Here is a 17,661-nt window from a genome sequence, read left to right as displayed (position 1 = left end):
AAACACTTCAATTTTGTTGGGTTTACTATACCCAAAAACATAAAAAAGTAAAGAAACAGAAGGTAAGAAAAAGAGCAAAGCCAAATAGATTCAGCAAAATCACTTCGACGTCCTAGCAAAAATATCAAGAAAACAAGTGTAGAAAAATTTATTTTAAAAATGTCCAAAAATACGGTCCATGAGAACTCAGCACCTCTTTTAAACCCTTAAAGCACAAACTATGTTATTTGCGAGCTACAAATTTAATATTGTTTTGGAAGGAGCAAACTAATTGGCAAATAACACACAATTTTCAGACTTAAAAACCAACACAAGAACAATATAAAATTTAACAAAGACTTAACTTGATTTAAAAACCTCGCTTTCCATGTCCAAATGAGGAAATTGCAATAATGTACCATTTTTGTCACATTTTGAGACAACAAGAACAATCAAAGAACAAAATTATCAAAATATGCAATTATAAAGAACCGGTAATAATAATATACCCTTGCCAAAATATGCTTGTTGAGCAATTGAGTTATTTTGAAATGATGTTGATACAGGGTTTCCCTACATAATACCTAGGAAAAAAACAAAATTCAAAAGGAAGAGCAATCTCGATGTGGAATAAACTAAGCATACCATCATTGGGCAGCGTTTGTTTTGATTGACTCCCGACTATCGTGTGAAGGATATGCGACACTTTGAAGGCTCTTTACGGTAAGCCCCGAGTGTTCCCTCATATCCTGGCCCTAGTTTTTCTGCTCACCTCAATCGACTCAAATTTCGTCCAAACTGCATCGCACGGACCTCAAACGACGCAAAAAGCTCCACATGAAAAGCCATCCGAAAAACGGTCGTGGTAAGGTAAAAAACCGACGCCGACGGACAACGGGAAATGGCGTAAATAACGAAAGTCAGCCCACAGCCCTCCCACCACCTTCGTCCCCACACAAACGGCGAGCCCTTTTTCTCTCGAACCCGGTGCAGCATTCCGCAAGGCGGAGGCCACCCGGAGTTCCAATCGCGCGGTCGGTTTGCGCGGCGAGCGAAAGAATGCAATCTTTCGTCGAGTTACAGCCCCGCGTCCCCCCGTACCGTCCCACGCCACCCCGGCAGCGAATGGCCCAGAGAGCCAGATAAGAGCGAGGAAGGCCGCCACCCGTCTTGACAGCGACGGACAAGACACCGAACCCGAGAAGGCATTTCTTCGAGAACCGTCTTCTCCGCTTCGGCCGAGCGACGTGGGATGGTTTTCGGAGTCCGGTATGGAGACAGAAATACGATATGAAGGCAGCGAATGGGGTGGAGGGGGATTGGGTGGTGGGGATCCGCCAGCGGGATATGCGGAAACAAAAACAAACCGTGGACGAAAAACGCAAGGGAAAAGAAAATGAAATAAAATGATTGGTCTTCTGACCGACTGATCCCGGCCAAGTGCGCCGTTTTTATTGGAGTCGACGTGCGCCAAGCGCATTTTAACCTTGCGATGTCTGGTTGACTTCTCCTTCTCCCAGTTGTTACAACAAGTAAACGTTGCAGAATTTTTAAAACATGTTATTTCGAAAAGAAAAACACATTTAAAAGAATGTAATTTAAGAAACAATATTCTTTCTGTTTCAGTAAAAAAGCTAATATTTCTATCCCAAAAGCTCGAAAAGATGGTTTCAATAAGGGTTTTTTTTTGTATTTTTGATAAAAAACAACTAATTAGCCAACGCGTTGATCATGCAAGGGTTATTTTTCTATGTACCTTTCGTACCTTCGACATCGTGGGATCGTGCTGCACGCATCCGGATTTTACTTCATTTCTCGTTTTCCCATCGCTCTCCGCCGTCGTGAGACATTCCTACCGCCTCATCCCCTCCCTCCTTCCACCTCCACATACCAACCGCATTTTCCTAATCCACCCCCCCGCGGCTTCGATTCGATCTTCGTGCCGACGCTCAGCTGACTCTAGCTTATGTCTCAATCGCGAAAGGCATCAACTAAAGCCCCATCAGGGCCGAGCAGCAGACCTTCTACCACCCGTTCGGCGGTCGGTTAATGGAGTCTGGTACAACCACCATCTGCGGTATTATCCCTTTCCGGACGACGCGACCCGGTTCGGGGTGTGCGGGGTGCGGAAAACATTGCAATTCTCGGCACGCCAATGCAGAGCCGTCGAGCCGTAAATAGAGATATTACAATCACAATATGCACATCAACAAAGCACTCGAAGGCGGGGGGAGGGGAGTGGGGGTGGGCATTATCGTTATGATGAAATTTTTATTTACGATTTAAATTATAAGGTGCCCGACTGGCGAGGCGGGTGTTTTCCCGCGTTCGATCGCCTTGTTATCCTGTCTGCTGATTATTGGTTTGCGGTCATAACGAGGTGGAAGCATTTTCTTCTGACTGTAAGCCTTTTAGACACATCGAAACGACATCCATTTGAGGTTTAAGCACAAGTTTACGGAACGAGATAAATTTAAATATTTCTATTTCTAAACACACTTTTTTAATTTAAAGTCACATTAGTGAAAACCTTTGAAAAAACACTCGACGGTTACTCTTTTTACTTAAAACTAAATAGAAGAGAAAACACCGTTTTAAAAAATCGAACCCCGCCCAAGCGACAACCTAAAACCGATCGTCGACATTAATCGATTTTTGATTTCGTAAACGTTCGTCGATTGGTCATCCATTCCGTCGGTGCTCTTTCCCAAGCTGTGTAGGCTACTCGCACGCTCAAACCGATGACGAATTATGCCCGTCCTAAAAGTACGTACCACCGGACGGACGCCAGACTGGGGAGGGAAGGGGGAAAGAAAAAATTAACGGCAAAGCGGATGAGTGTGCGGTGACGGCGGCGACGGCCAATTGATCAGAAATTGAGCTTGATCTTCCCGTTCATGTCTGCCGTAGCGCCACCAAAAGCGCGCGGCGCTATCTCGGCGTTTGCTTTCCTTTTTTTAACCTCTCTACTCTCCACCGTTGCTTTGTTTTACCTTTTCTCGCTCGTGCTGTCTCTGTTTGCACGGCGCAACGGTGGGTTTCTGTTTCGTCTCGCTCCACTCGTGGCTCCAGCACGGCCAACAGGTTCGGTTCCGGACGATGAAGAAATAAAATATAATTAAGATGTTTATTCTGCCGTACCGGGTGGTGTTGTTGTGGTCGCCAAGGCGAATTCCCAGGCCGAAGCACTCTCACCGAGTGTCTCTAGCAGTTGGGCTACGTCACAATACACGGGATCACGATCGGGAGCGAGAGCGAGTGGCAAGATCACGCAAGGCTTGGCTGAGATGAGACACGATCGTTGATGAGATGCCGCAACAGCAAAGGGGAGTGAAGCATCATTAACCTCATCTTCACCGTCATCATCCTTCTCTCAGCGTTCCACGCTCGCTCACTGGGTGAGAAATCATGGTTGTTTTCTACCATCGCACGATGTAATCGGTCGGTTGTTATTTTATTCCTCATCTTGTTGTTTTTTATATCTTGTTTTGCTCTCCTTCCTTTTCGAGTCGCCCACCAGCGGCGGCAGAAATACAGCCACGGGAAACCGGTGGATCGCACGGAATGGCGCGGTGAATCGGTAATGACATATTTAGTAGGAACGATGAGATGATGAAGCCATCACAAAAGCCGCTCCACCGACCATGTTTACTAGCTGCTTCTCTCGATCATTCCATCATAGGCGAGATGGCTTAATGTGTTAAGGTAGAGTAACTTGAGTTGAAAAAAAATTAAAGTAGAAAATATCTTCTAAAATGGTCAAGAAATAATATAAAAATTGAGAAATAAGTAAAAAAACAAACAGGCTTTACAACACAATCACATTTTTATAAAATTCCACGCTCTGCGCTACCACCGAAAAACAAATTCCAGTGCAAATGGAACAACAATATTGACCGAACATGTAGAAGACAAAAACTCGATCACGTCAAAGGTGTTAAGGTCACGCACAGTAAACCGAAGAAATTTAGGGAACAGAAAGGCTATCGAACGAGTGAAAAGGTTTGGGCACAAACTAACCCACGATCACGGCGGTCCTTTTCGTTTCGGAAAAGAAAATAAACACATTTTCTCCATCTAGGGACGAACGCATGCGTTGGCGACGAATCTAACATTCAGCAGTGGGAGTTGATTGATCGAGTGGCGGAGGAGTAGGAGGAAGAAGAGAAGGAGAGAGAAAAAAACTAAGATAGCAAAACAACACGGCAACAATCGCGTATTACTGCTACCCACGAGATGTTTTCGGCCGATGAAGGAATGCGCGTAAGCAAAACGGTAGTTGATTGCAGTGTTTTTATTATTTTATTCCACCCTCCCCTCCCCCTTTGTTCCCCTCTCATCCCACCCTTCCAGCTCAGGGCAGTAAACAAACAGGACCACAGTGGACGCTGGCTATTTACTTTTCACACTTTCCCAGTGTGGCGATAAATTGAGCAGAACTGTAAATTGGTCGTTAATTGAAGAATGGCGTCGACGGCGGGTTTTCGAAGCGACCATCCCCCATCCATCGACGGTGTTTTTTTTTGGGGTGGCCGGGGAAACCCATTCGTGGCGTTTCTGGGAACCAACTTTTTCGGAGTGGCACCAATCGAGCTCCCGGGCGCTCGAAAAGGTGTGACTTTTCCCTTGATTTTGGGAAGGGAAAAACTGAGAAAAATCGAGAACAAGCAAACGAAATCGAACGCCACGGGGGCCATCCATTAGGCGGGGAGGAGAGAAGGGAAACTAAACCTAAAACCGACCAAGCAAAAGGGAAGTAAAAACAAGAAGGCGCAGAAAAGCAGGCAACGGGTTCCACTTCCGGAAACGCTGATCGATCGAACGATCGATAAACGGAAGCGGGATCGCAAATCGCGATGTATAAAAAAAGGGAAACAGCGCCAACCAAAGAAACAAAAAAAGGCCACGAAAGACACACACATAAAAAAAGAGTAAAACAACGCAACGAATAAGCGCTCAATGAAACGATTCTGGTTGACATGCGGACGCGAAGTGGAAGGTGAAAAAAGGGGTGGGAAGGGGAGCCAAGGAAGTGCGGGCCCGGCCAACGTCTCTCAGTGGAACGACGACCCCCAACGTACGCACGCGGGCCGGGCGCGAGAAGAAGATCAGAGAAAAAAGGGGAAGCGAAGAAGATGAAGACAAGATGACGACCGAAAAAAAGAGCAAAAAGCGAAGCACGAACGATTCGAAAAATGCGGTCCACGCTCAAGCGAGCGCGCGGCATGCGAGCCGAGAAAGCGCGAGAAAGGGAAGACCATGGAATGGGAAAGGAGGAGAAGACGAAGAAGATGTCAGGGGGGGAGGGAGGGAGGCAGATGGGGGAATTGTTTAATCTGATATTCGGACCTACCGCATCGCGGTCCCGCAGCTCTCTCACACACACACACCGGTCTTCGTCACCGCCAACCGCTAGTGCAGGGAATTCCCTTGCGGCGTCTACGCACAGCCACTACCGCGACACACACACACAGGCGCACAGAGGAATGCAAAAGGAGATGGAGGGGCAGAAGGAGGCGAAAACCGAAAACATACGCAACGAAACGCCTTACTCAAGCCTTGATCTCCGCGGGGTTCGCGAGATGAACATGCCGGGTTGCCGTCGCCGCCGCGTGCGTTACATCAGAAACCCACACATACACACACACATCGATGCACGATCGTGGCGCTACGCATTCATAGTACGGATGCGCGATCGTCGCCCGTCCTTTGCGCTGGTTTGTGCTCCGCTTTTTAAGCGGCCCTTCTTGTTTTTTTGAAGAAAGTCATCCCAAGAAAGGTCATCCGGGATAAACAGCGAGACGAAGAAAAAGGATCTCTCCGTCAGAAAACGTCGCAAAAATTAGGTGACATTTTAAATTGACTAATCCTGAGTAGAAGAATAATCGAACATCATTGAAAGAACTCGAAAATATTTATTTTCCAACAAAATACCATATCCTCTAGCTAGCACATACAACATATGAATATAAAAATGCGTTAACCAACAGAAAAAAACTTAAAGTTAGCTCCTTTGGATCCTGTCCAAAATTTACTGGTCCAAATCTTGGCTAAGGTCAAATATGAAGCAGTCAAACATCAACGAAATTCACAAAACAAGTCAAACCAGACACGTGACACATTAATTAAAAGAAAAAAACATTTTTTAAAGAATATTTGATCAACACAAACATCATAAAATTTATCTTATCGCGTTTGCAATAACGCAACCTTGCACCAATTTAACGAGCAAAAGGTTACGCTTCTTTTGGTCCAATTGAACCGGAACAAGGTGAACAAGTGTGTAAGACAAATGATAAACACTCGGAATCCTCTGCGAAGCCCCAAGAAAATATTCCATTGAAAAGTTCTTTTAAATTAATTATTTTCTTAAGTATTTTAGCGAGAAACAATTAATGAAAATAAACAATAAATAGTCAATTAAAATAAAATTCTCTTCTACAGCAACAACTTTTGCGGACAACTACTAATAGAGGAATTCAACTGCAATTTCTTGAGCAAGTTGATCGGTTTCAAAAGTCTTAAGAATGCCCAAAAAAGCGTAGTTAATTTATGAACAACAAGAAGCATCGTAAGTTGAAAGATGCAAAATTATTTATGTTCACAAGGTTTGATGTTTTCGAACGCAATTAAAGCTCTTTGATTAAAGTGTAACTTTCACACGAAGATAACTGCAAAGAGCGCAAACCACCGTCAGGTCAAGGTGGTCACAATTGGAGCAAACCAGCGCCAGGAGGATCGCCTCTAATCGGAAGACCCCGAGCGAGAAAGTGAATTCTGACCCATGACAGCATTCCGGCCAGCAATAAAACCATCCAATAATCTTCCAGAAAACCTTTAACTGAACCGTGGCGTCCATCCCGGGACAAGCCGGTGGGAAAAAGCACCTGAAGGGAGGAGTTGCTTTGGTAAGGGGGTTTGATGGGTGCAATACGAAAGAGATCGCGAACCAGCGGGGGTGAAAGAGAGACAGAGAGAGTCGCCTAGCCGGGTGGTCCCGCACGCCCCGAAAGACAACATCAACAACAACAGCAGCAGCAGCAGCCAGCGGGCAGGGAATAAGCATAACAATAAGCAGCAGCAGCAGCAACACAACCAGAACGACGACAGCGAGTGCTGTTGTGCTGTGAGTGTGCGAGATGGCGTGTCGTTCGGTTGTTAGGGGTTGCTTTGGAGATCGCGTCCCGTATGCCAAATAAGGAGATTCCGTCCGGAGGCCCATCCATCGTCGGATCGGCGATCCACACACCTTCTCCCAAGGTGGTGCTTGTCTTCTTCGTGTTTTCTTACGACAATTTTGTCCTTCTTTTTCATCCTCTTTTTCTTGTCCTGTGCCACGCCGTATGCGGAGTGTGTCGTCACGGAGTGCGACGTGCCGAAGATGCACATGGGGCTTGGCTGACGGCTTCACCTGCATGCATACACACACACGAACAAACGTACATGTGCCGCGTTTGATCGTGCAACAAACTAAGGAAGAGTCAAGTCTGTTCCCACCGAGTCTCACCCTCTCTTTCTCTCTCGCAAGTGAATGGGAAATCGCGAAACCATCATCACCATTTCTTTTTATTACTCGCGAATCCGAATCCCTTCGCTGGCGGGCGCTCCCCCATCTCCCCATACCTCTCTCCCCGTGCCATCAGCCCGAGGCGTCTTGTCACTGACCTACGCGGATTTAAATGCAGCCAGAATACGGCACACACCCTCCGCTGTGTGCGTATAGGTAGGGCTAATCAATCTTCAGCGTGTCCCATGTGTGCGGATTAAGTGGAAGAGAGGGGAGGGGGGACATAGCGGCACGTCAGGGAGCGGAGATCGCGTGCGATCGCGTGCACACAGGCAGGTACAATTTTTACACACACGTCAACGAGTGACGTATAAAGTAGTATTCGACGAGATTCATTAATATGAATCATTCACCGAAGATTCATTCAGATGGATTTATAACTCTTTTGGGATTCGAATCTTAAAACATTGATTGGGATCTTTCGATACCTCAATGAATCTTCACGAATCGTTCATGAATCTTTCATGATTCTTTCGTTCAAGCGACCTAAAACAACAAAGGACTCTTGGCTCATTTTGTGAGCTTAATTTTTTTAATGTGTTTACATTCCTTTTGATGTTTGTTTACATCCAGTATGCCGTGTTAGGGGTCAGGAGACAAAGTTGACAGCACACCAAAGAGATGTGATCGGATGGAAACCGATACGGAATCTCTCGGAATCATTAAAACGTAGCAAAGAGTCATTCATATTCATGAGTCTGAATCTGAATTACACACCTCTACAGTTTGGTAAATTAATTAGCGGAAGGAAAATGTTTCTTAAAATTCACTTAGCCAACAAGCAAATGGCGCCAGGCAGACGATTTTTTCTGGGCTGCATTCCACACCGGATGTGCGCCCCATTACCGTTGCTCACCCTTACCTTCTACTTCATTCCCCGTTGGTTGGTGCTTGGCGGTTGCAAATCATGTATGGAAATTAAATGCTATTAATTTCACACGGCATTTGCGTCCAAAACAACGTATTACGAAGCGAGAACCTGCGCAATCAACAGGCGATTGCACACTCAGTCACTGAGCCGATTCTCAGAGGCGCCATCTTTATCTTTAGTATGTCGTCGATCCAACAGGCACCATCCAAGTTAATTCACGAACTGGTCAATGTAATGTTGCTAGGCGGTCGCAGGGTTGGTATGGTCGACCAATCGATGGTTCATCGGTTCATAAAATAGAAAATCCCCCATACTGGTGACAGCTATGAGCAATTTTTATGCGAAGCTTATTGTTATTGCGCGTGCATTTGATAGCAACATTGGCGCCGAGAGGTTGTCTAAACCTAAACCAATTCCCATAAACCTTCTAATGCAATCGGCCGGCCGTCGACGAACAATCGAACAGTTTAATTACAACAAATCAACCCAATCAAACGCGAGCCGCCAAGCGAATGATAGTTGAAACCTGCGGAGTTGTGGCAGCATTCAGGTTCATTAGGCGAACCATCGCCGGACTAGACTTGGACTGGTGAGTCGTGTGATCGTTTGCTAGATGCATTTGGCGGCATGCGCACGCAAGCGGTTGTAATATTTCCACGAGTCACGAGCAATCAAGGGTTGAAATAATTGCGTAATAAACATGTAAGTTTAATCGCGAACCCATGCCATTCGGCTTTGATCCACCAGGATCGCGGATCGAAGGGACCTTTCTCCACCTTTTGCACGTCGAGCTAAAAGGTGCTGCGGAAGACAACCTCGGAGACCTCCTCTCGAGTGTGCTAGATAGAGATGATGGACTTACGGCCTCTGCAGTGACGCTCTCGATCGTGTGTCATCTTCAAACAGCGAGTCGTCCAACGGGTCGAAAGAAGAGAAAGTCGTCCGTAAAGTAATTCACCAAAGCTGAAAGGTTTACAACCGCAGCTAATTTGAAGAACGGACACATCGCCAAGCAATGTTGCAGTAATTGTCTGAACTCTCAACAGTCTCTGGGAGCCAAAGAACCGAATTTCCCGCCGCAGAGCGCGATTTTACCGTTTAATTAAACACACTTTGTTCAAGCTTTAATTAACCGAACACACCAGCAATTAATTATCATTCTCTTTAATCTTTTTGCTACCGTTGCCACAATTTGCAGCGAGTTGTTCGCTAACGAAGGAAAACGACGGGAACTCACTTCTGGTGCAGTTGCAATCGTAAATTATACGTACGATGTGGCAGACGACTAAACAAACAAAGCCAGGAATGGTGGCAGAAACAAAACAAAATAAAAGCAAAGCCATAATCCTGCGATTTCGCTAGAGTAATCATTCTGCAAGTTGTTTTTGGGGGAGTACAGAAGATCGGAGAGGATAGGTTTGTTTGCATTCCGATAAACACACAGTAGCAGCACACTTTGGTCGACTTCCTTTCTCCATTTGTTGCTTGTTTTGCTTCCGCCGACCGGTAGTGGAGTTGATTTATACATATTTTCCCGCCCGAGAACACGACGTCGTTCGGGGCCGTGCCGTGAAAAATATTGCCAAGTGAGAAGCTGTCAAAGCATATTATTGCGCGCTAACGTAAACACAAATATCCGCATCCGTGTTTATTTCTCCGCATGGCTTCGATCGAGGCTTACCAGCGTATGCGCTTCGATCACGAGACATTTTTTAACGAAGCGATCGTATGGAGTAAACTGCAAACGGTCCAACATCAGCCACGATCTTGTGAATGATCGGAATGGGTTCGCAGAAATGTCGTAAACGGGAAGTCAGTGAAAAAGGATGGAGAGAAATACAGACACACACACTAAAACCAGCACTCGGTTGAGAAGAAAGGCTACGTAACCATCTCCGCAAACCTCCCGGACCGGATTAAAAACAAAACCAGAATAACAAATTATGGCTCAGAAGATCCGAACCGTTGCCGTCGAGAATGGGCGGAATCCGGTAGCACCAGAGACAATACACCCCAGCGACGATGACGGCGACCGTGGCTACGACGTCAAGATTGCAGCGCTCAGATAAAGCAATAAACTGGAGAGGTACTTTTTGGGTGGCTTTCTTTAACGACCACCGGACAACCACCCAGAACGGGGACCCACTGAGGACACCAAAAACTGAGGGAGCGAAGAAGTCGAGCAGAAAACGATGTTAATGAAAACGCATGAGTTGAAATGGTGGCCCCAATTGCTCCACACTCCCGGTTCGGCCGTGTTCCGAGAAGTGAAGCAAGATGGCATCAGAAGATTGCGTACTTTTGACATTCCGCTAGCATAAACTGTCAAAGCACGGATGTCTGCTATACGAAGGGCGGCGGAACTCGGACAACTTATTTCATATGGGATACCTTTAAAGCATGGCTGTGCTTCTTCTACTTCACAATGGTCTGAACAACCGACGAGAACTTCTTTCCATCGCATTGTCGGTCATTCTGGCGTTCGAACGAAACTAGAAAAACTAGTTGCCCATGGGTTCGGAATGTGTGGCCTAGTCAAAAGCCACGAAAAAGAAGCTCTGGAAAGGTCAAGCCCATTAGCACCTCGGAGAGCACGAGGGCCGATCGTGTGAGTCATGCTGGATTTAGAGCTAAAGGAGAAACTGAAGAAATCTATATTCGGCCACGATAAACTATGACTAAAGTAGGTCACAGCATATTCCCTAAACTTGATGTATTAATTTGTTACCAACCAATTGCTACAGAACTCTGATCTTACATAACGAAGTCTTGAAACCGCGTCTGTAGTAAGGCTTAGGTTTAAGCTCGCAACGGATTTTCGGTTCACAATCTGAAACATCGAAGATCAAGTTCTGCCAGCTTTCGAAATTACCTCGTCGTTCCAAACTGACCGCACGCGTACGAAAAACGATTAATAACACGGTGCCGGCGCACGCATGACACAGTCCCCCTCCGGTGCGTTTTAGATCCAATTGCCTACAAATGTAGACACGGCACGGCGACGTCTAGACCTGTGAAGCTTGGAGCCTGTTGGATAAAGTTGACCGCGTACGAAACGGACCGCAAATAAAGATCACAGACTCCCGCGAAGTGACAGTTTCATCTCTAATGCAAATCTGGTGTCTAGCTGTGCGGACATGTCCATGCTTCGACCATGAATGGAAGGTTGCCCCGGGTCGGTCGTGTCTTGCGCTTGACGCTTTTTCACGCAGTCAGTCGGTAATTTATGGCCAATCCCAGAGATTGCCTTTATTTTAGTAACCACGATTGCGATCACGCAACGTGGAGGATTGAACCGTAGGTAGATTAACTTAAAACCTGAAACTGTCAACAAAGCTGTGGTTTAAAACACTCTTATCACAATTGGTAACGGTCCATTGATTTTGTTACATAGATCCCAACAAAGACCCAAAGGTTTGAATGGCTAAGACAATAGACCAAGGTTCCCTAGTACCAAATATAACCCTTAGGGTTTCCGCTCATAATGAACGGACTATAGACTTTATTCCCTTAAAGTATGTGAAGAGAATATGAAAACAGACACAATTCTCAAGACCAAATCGATATTGATGGTTGGGAATCAATCGATCAAGTTAAACTTCTGCCCTGCCCAGTGATTAATATCGAGGACATCGCAGTCGTCATCGAAGATCCAACGTGACCTCTGCTGGCGGCAACGGTATTGATCGATCAGGAATGTCTCTGCCTTTGCGCCGTCTGGAGTGGAGGTTTGGCACGTTTCGCATCAGCCTGTGTCTAGCCGATGATGTACGATGTCAGGCGACCGCCGGGAGCTGATGTGAAGTCCAGGCACGTAGTAGCGCCTACTTCGAAACAGCGCGCCTGATCAGCTGCTGGAACGATGTCGCTGGGATTGTTTGTAAATTCGATGCCTTGTTGTGGTGACTGGGCCGCGCCTTATCAGGCGTCGGGCGGCTTTGGAGCGTGCCGCGACATCGTTCGGCACAGTCAAGGACCCAATAACAATTCCGCCGATCGCATTTCATTCAATTGCGATGTTCATTCATTCGATTTGCTGGGTGGCCGCAGTTTCTAGCCCACGACTTCCACGACTAGGCGGGACGTTTTGGAATTCCTAGTGACGACACTCGTGTCATTGCTTGAAGTTTGGGGAATGGAATTCCAGAACCGGTCCGTTACAAACTCCATCGCTCCAGAGGAGGTGACGGGAACTCCAGAATCCAGAATCCTGTTACCCAAACCGCTGCCTGTGTACACTGTTGGGAGTCGTAAATACGCTAATCCTCCCTGACGCATTGCCTCTGTCGGGGCGGTATTTTCAACCCTCTTCATCCCGTCACTAAAGGAGAAGGAAAGCCGTTCACCATATGCCACCGACCTCGCCCGATTCCACAGGAACGGAAGATATATAGCCGGAGGTCGACGTTCAATAATGCATCGAGACCACCACCACCAGCTCCCTCGCTTCGGAGAAGGTTCGCTGCGGAGTACCGTCCAAAATAAAAAGGGACCGAAAAACCCACATCGAATTTTCCACCACCGAGCGATCGTTCGAGGGTCGACACTGACATCGACAGAGGAGAGGTAGGGCTAGATGATTTCTTTTGATGTCTTATTTTACCCTGCCCAGCCGTCCCTTCCAGCGCTGACACTGTGAATGCTGTGTCCACCGTTGTATGCTGTGTTCGTTCGTTTTGGGTTTGGATGTTGTTTCCTCTCCCTCCTTCGCTCGTTTCCTCCATTCCTGCCCATTTCGTCTTTCGTAAGTATCGCTCTGCCGCGTCGATGGGGCGACGCGCTGATCGACAAAGGTTCAGGAGGCAGAAAGGAAATAAAAGGAGATAAGCCGTCGTCGGGGCGGAGGGTGCTCGCCTAAAGAGCCAAGCCCCGAACACGAATGACCACCTTGTGCCTGAACGGAGTGGCAATGGTGCCCCGCTGGCAGCGCGAGGCTATGCTTTGCCAGCGGGTTTGGTTGCCTTATGCTGCACGGCTATGTTACGCCGTCTATCTATCCGCCTGTTTCGCTTTCTCCACCCTCCCCGCCCCGTGCTGCCATGCCTCCTGCAGCCTCCGGTTGGCGTAACCGTTTTCGATCGGCCACGTTTGTACCAGCGGCACTCACCCCCGGGGACGGGCGAGTCGATTGAGTTGTAATGGTTAATGGAATAATATCGTCCGGAGGGAGCTGACTTTGCCGCAGTCTCGGCCGACTGCGGTGGTCCATTCGGGATGACGTGACGTTGTTTTGGTTGCGTCCCATTCCCCACGAGGCGATCTCTCAACCGCGAGGCGATCTTCTGTCTCATACTTTTTCTTGGACAATGCACGAGTTCCATAGGAATTGAATTAAACTCTGATGGTCCCTTCTATTGACAGTTTTGACAGTCGACAAATACAGCGTTACGAAAGGTACCTTAATAACTGTATGCTGTTGTGTATGACTTGTGAGTACTCCTTCCCTCTGCTCGTCTTCAGTGAGACCTTACGAAAGGTCAAAGGTGACACATATTGTTAGTGTAGTTTCTTCAAATACAATGTGGGTAAACTATAAGAACAACCTTGATCAACTCCGCTGCAGTATATCTGCAGTATACCAAACCACATTTCTCAACCTTCGCTAGTACAAAGAAATGGATGAAGTTTGAATATGGTCCACATAAACAACGCTGAAAAGACAGTCGAGCTTACCTTCTCTATTTGATCCAGCGCTATCGACGCATCGAACCAGCTCGTCCGGATGTAGAGGTCGGAGAATACTTTCTCGTCCACGGTGTCCCCGTGGGTGTCGGGTACCCTCGGGAGGCTATCCATCGTTGGCACCACCATAGTTTGTTTGACGTTGTCGTTGTTGCTGCTGCTACAAACAATCGTATTTTCGAAATTCGGTTCACCTCACGCACCCTTCAATTTACATGCACACACACACGCAGATACACAGACAAATATGCACGCACAAGCACACACAAACTCCCACGCAGATCCTTGCGCTGTAGTAGGCTCTGGGGAGATGTGGATCTTTTCGCTTCTTTTCTCCAGAATTTCTTTCACTTTCTTTCACTCGTGCTTATTTCTTCTTCATTCCAATGAACTCACTCTCGTTAGTACCGTGAAGAAGAGGTGAAAGAGGGTAGCTTCCTTCACTTCCTAGCACTCGCGCACTGCCCCTCCTGGCTCACCACGACGATCGCACACCGTGCCACTTGTGAAGTGGCCACTTCACAGAACTCTCGCCGATGGGGAGAAATTCAAATCGAAACCATTGATCACCGCTCGTGCCACGATTGAGGTGCACATTTTTGCTCCTACCTTCCTTGGGAATCCAAAACTGAACTGCTAACCGTGGGGGGGTGCACAACACACCCTACTCGGTAGGGATGCTTGGGTGTTTACTTCTCAGTTGCACTTTTCAGAACACTTGCTCGCGGAAAAATAAAAGAAACAATCTGTGTCACACACCAGCAAACGGGATTCTGTAGTCGTAGCGGGGAAAAATAATTTTCCACCGTTCGGAATTTGTGACCGACGAGCGACACGACATAAACGCTCTCCGATCGACGGCAGGCCCTTTCTGACGGATTCGGTTCGGCTTCGAACCGTCCGGAGTCTGTGTCGGGTCGGACAGGAGGACACACGAGAAAAAAACACACAAATCCACAGGCCGTGCGCGACAAGCCCAAAAATTGTTTACCTCTGTCTCGCTCTGGCACGTTCGTCCTGCTGTGGACCGCTCGCGGGGTTTCGATTTTCAAACTGCCCCTGCCTGCTGCTCTCCTCGCCCCGCGCCGGCGAAGATCGTTTTCCGTCGTTTTGACTTTGTTTTCCGTCGAACAGAGATATCTTCTCCGTTTGCCCTTCCGCTTTTCGTTTTGGACTTTTCCTGCCTTTCGCCCTTTCCGCGCCGTTCCCCGGCTCGACCTATCGGCTATCCCTTTTCCCGCTCGCTTGCCCGCTCGCTTCAGCAGCCGAGCCCACCGAAGGGAAGGTTTTCTTTTGGAAGTTTCCTTTTCTTTACAAATTTGCGTTTCGTTCTCCCTTCGAGCCTCTTCTTGGGTGTTTTCTTTCTTTTGTTTCGCCCTCTTCGCTTCAGACCTCCGTTTTTTTTTTTGTTCGTTCGTGCTCCTCTACTCCGTTGTTGATTGCTTTCTTTCAACTCCACGCGCGTTCGTACGTTCGTAAGGTCGAATGCGTGGCTTCTTGCTCTCGCGCGCGCTCGAGATCACCTTTTCCCAGTTCCGTTGGGTTTGGTTATTTATGTCTTACTTCGGCGCGCCGTCGTCCCGTGGGGAGAAGACATGCAGCATAAACATAAATGACGATCTTGAGGTGCACACACAGAGCCGGTCACAACAACGCACATACGCGGAAAAGGTTGCATGCGTGTACCGGAGACGTTTTCCGATCTCTCCGTCTCGCCGTTGCAGTGACGTCGTACTTTTTTCGATTTTCCACCAACAAAACCGGCACTTCTTTTAGATCATCCCACCGCGCGGGCGATGAAGCTGTAGATAATGATGTTAGGGAAGCTGTTGGAGCTCCTCGAGACAATCTACGATCGAGTACTTCCGTTTTTCCTTTTGCGGCCCACTCTCGATTGATTCGCTTTTCCAGACCACCTGCTGTTGCTTCGTTGTGCGATTGGTAGATCTACAGTTTTCTAATCGTGTCGAGAATAGTTGATTTCGCAGCTGCCGAGATTTTCCTTAAAACTCCTTGACGGTTATGGTATTGTAATTTTTTAGTACTTTTCCTATCGCACGCACTGCACAGCACTGTTATGACAATTATGTAGGCCGTTTGACGTTTCCCGCTCGAAGCGCGCGGAGATTAAAATGTTGTTGTCGAGGGGATGAATGGATTAAAGACGAACCGCGAAAAGAAACCTCCGACCGTACAAAACGCACGCATACAAACACGTCCACCAAGCACCTATTTTTTCCTTTTCTAAACAATGCACGCATCCAGCATGCACGCTCGGTGTTCATCAACACGATCGGATGTTTGATGTGTTTTTTTCGTTGGCACGCTCTGTTGTGGCACCAGACAGTTCGATCACTCGCGTGAAATCTGCTTAGGATTTCTGACACTTTTCGCTTGCAATAACTACTCGGGTAGCAAGGGTTAGACACACAATCCGCTTACACCAACACCTCACAGAGCCAAGGCCGGCGGGAGCCCCGTTCGTAGAGTATATTTCGTCAACAGCACCGGAACACAGGATCCGTCCGAGCAGCAGAGAGTTGTGCGTCCGCACCGCGCGATTGTTTTCGATCAAATAAAGTCGGCCATCTTACCGATGCTGCTGTGTAGGTCCCGTCGCCGCTAGCCGAGTGACAGGATGGAGCGAGAAAACCGAGAAACCCGATCGTCGAACGTTCCACGAACCGCGCGGCTTTTCGTGTGTGTGCGTGACGAAAGCGCGTTCTGCCCCAGGCAACCCATGTGCACCCGTGTTGGGATGGTGCGATTCCGCTGGTATGGGTGTGCGTGGCTGCGTGTTGGTGACCACCCTGCGTGTGCGGGGTAGCGATCGTGATCGTGGACTGTGACTCTTCTCTGGGACAGAAAGAGAGAGCGATCAAACCGAGAGCGGGATGGAGTAAGTGTGTTGAATATTGTAGGGTAGTCCAGCAAGTACTGAAATGTACCGATCTTGTGATCTTAGTAATATTTACAAAATATTTCACTACTTAAGTTTTTGCTAAATATGGTAACTTATGAAAACAAATAAAATTTCTTTCCACAGCCACAACTTCAATAGTTTAAATTTAACATTATTTGGTATTTTTAATCTGTTTGAACACGTGTTGTCGCATACTTAAGCCTGCATGTATCCGATATAGTATTGATTTCTCTTAAACTTTAACTCTTCGTTTCTCATTTTCAACCGTGTTTACAATAGCCCAATAAATATTCACTTAGCATCTTTCCTGTGACGAAAGTAAACGTAAAACATTCTAGAACAATAGACGCTTCAAGTTTCTGTCATAACAAAAGCGGCTTTGTCACATTTTGGATCAATCCTAGAAGATGTAAATTTAAAAAAGCACGTATTTGTTGTCCCATAATATCCGCAAAACATTCAAACTGGCTTGAGTTTGTCTCCAAATCACTCTTTCTCGGAACCAAGTGACAGATCAACTGGAGAGTCTAGCGGACAAACACAACAGCATCCAGGGACCACGTTATGCTTGTCAGTGGTAGTGTGATCGAGGTTCGTCCGATCCGTCGGTGGCCGCCAACTAACACACTCGCTCAGTTC

At 47.2% G+C, this 17,661-nt stretch overlaps 1 protein-coding gene across 2 annotated transcripts in view; it reads right to left on the bottom strand.

Annotated features, from left to right (window-relative positions):
* LOC131271327 (protein patched) overlaps positions 1-16,660 on the bottom strand; it is a 41,738-nt gene extending 25,078 nt beyond the window's left edge. For both annotated transcript variants that reach the window (XM_058272720.1, XM_058272721.1), the window contains exon 1: positions 14,091-16,660. In XM_058272720.1, the coding sequence (XP_058128703.1) occupies positions 14,091-14,228 (138 nt within the window). In that variant the 5' untranslated portion in view covers positions 14,229-16,660. The remainder of the gene's footprint in view (positions 1-14,090) is intronic.
* Positions 16,661-17,661: the final 1,001 nt, after the last annotated feature.

Source organism: Anopheles coustani, chromosome 3 (assembly GCF_943734705.1).
Source record: "Anopheles coustani chromosome 3, idAnoCousDA_361_x.2, whole genome shotgun sequence".
In the NCBI taxonomy this organism is placed as follows: Eukaryota; Metazoa; Arthropoda; class Insecta; order Diptera; family Culicidae; genus Anopheles; species Anopheles coustani.
The sequence above is the reverse complement of the archived record's forward strand: the minus strand, read 5'-3'. Positions and strand labels throughout refer to the sequence as shown.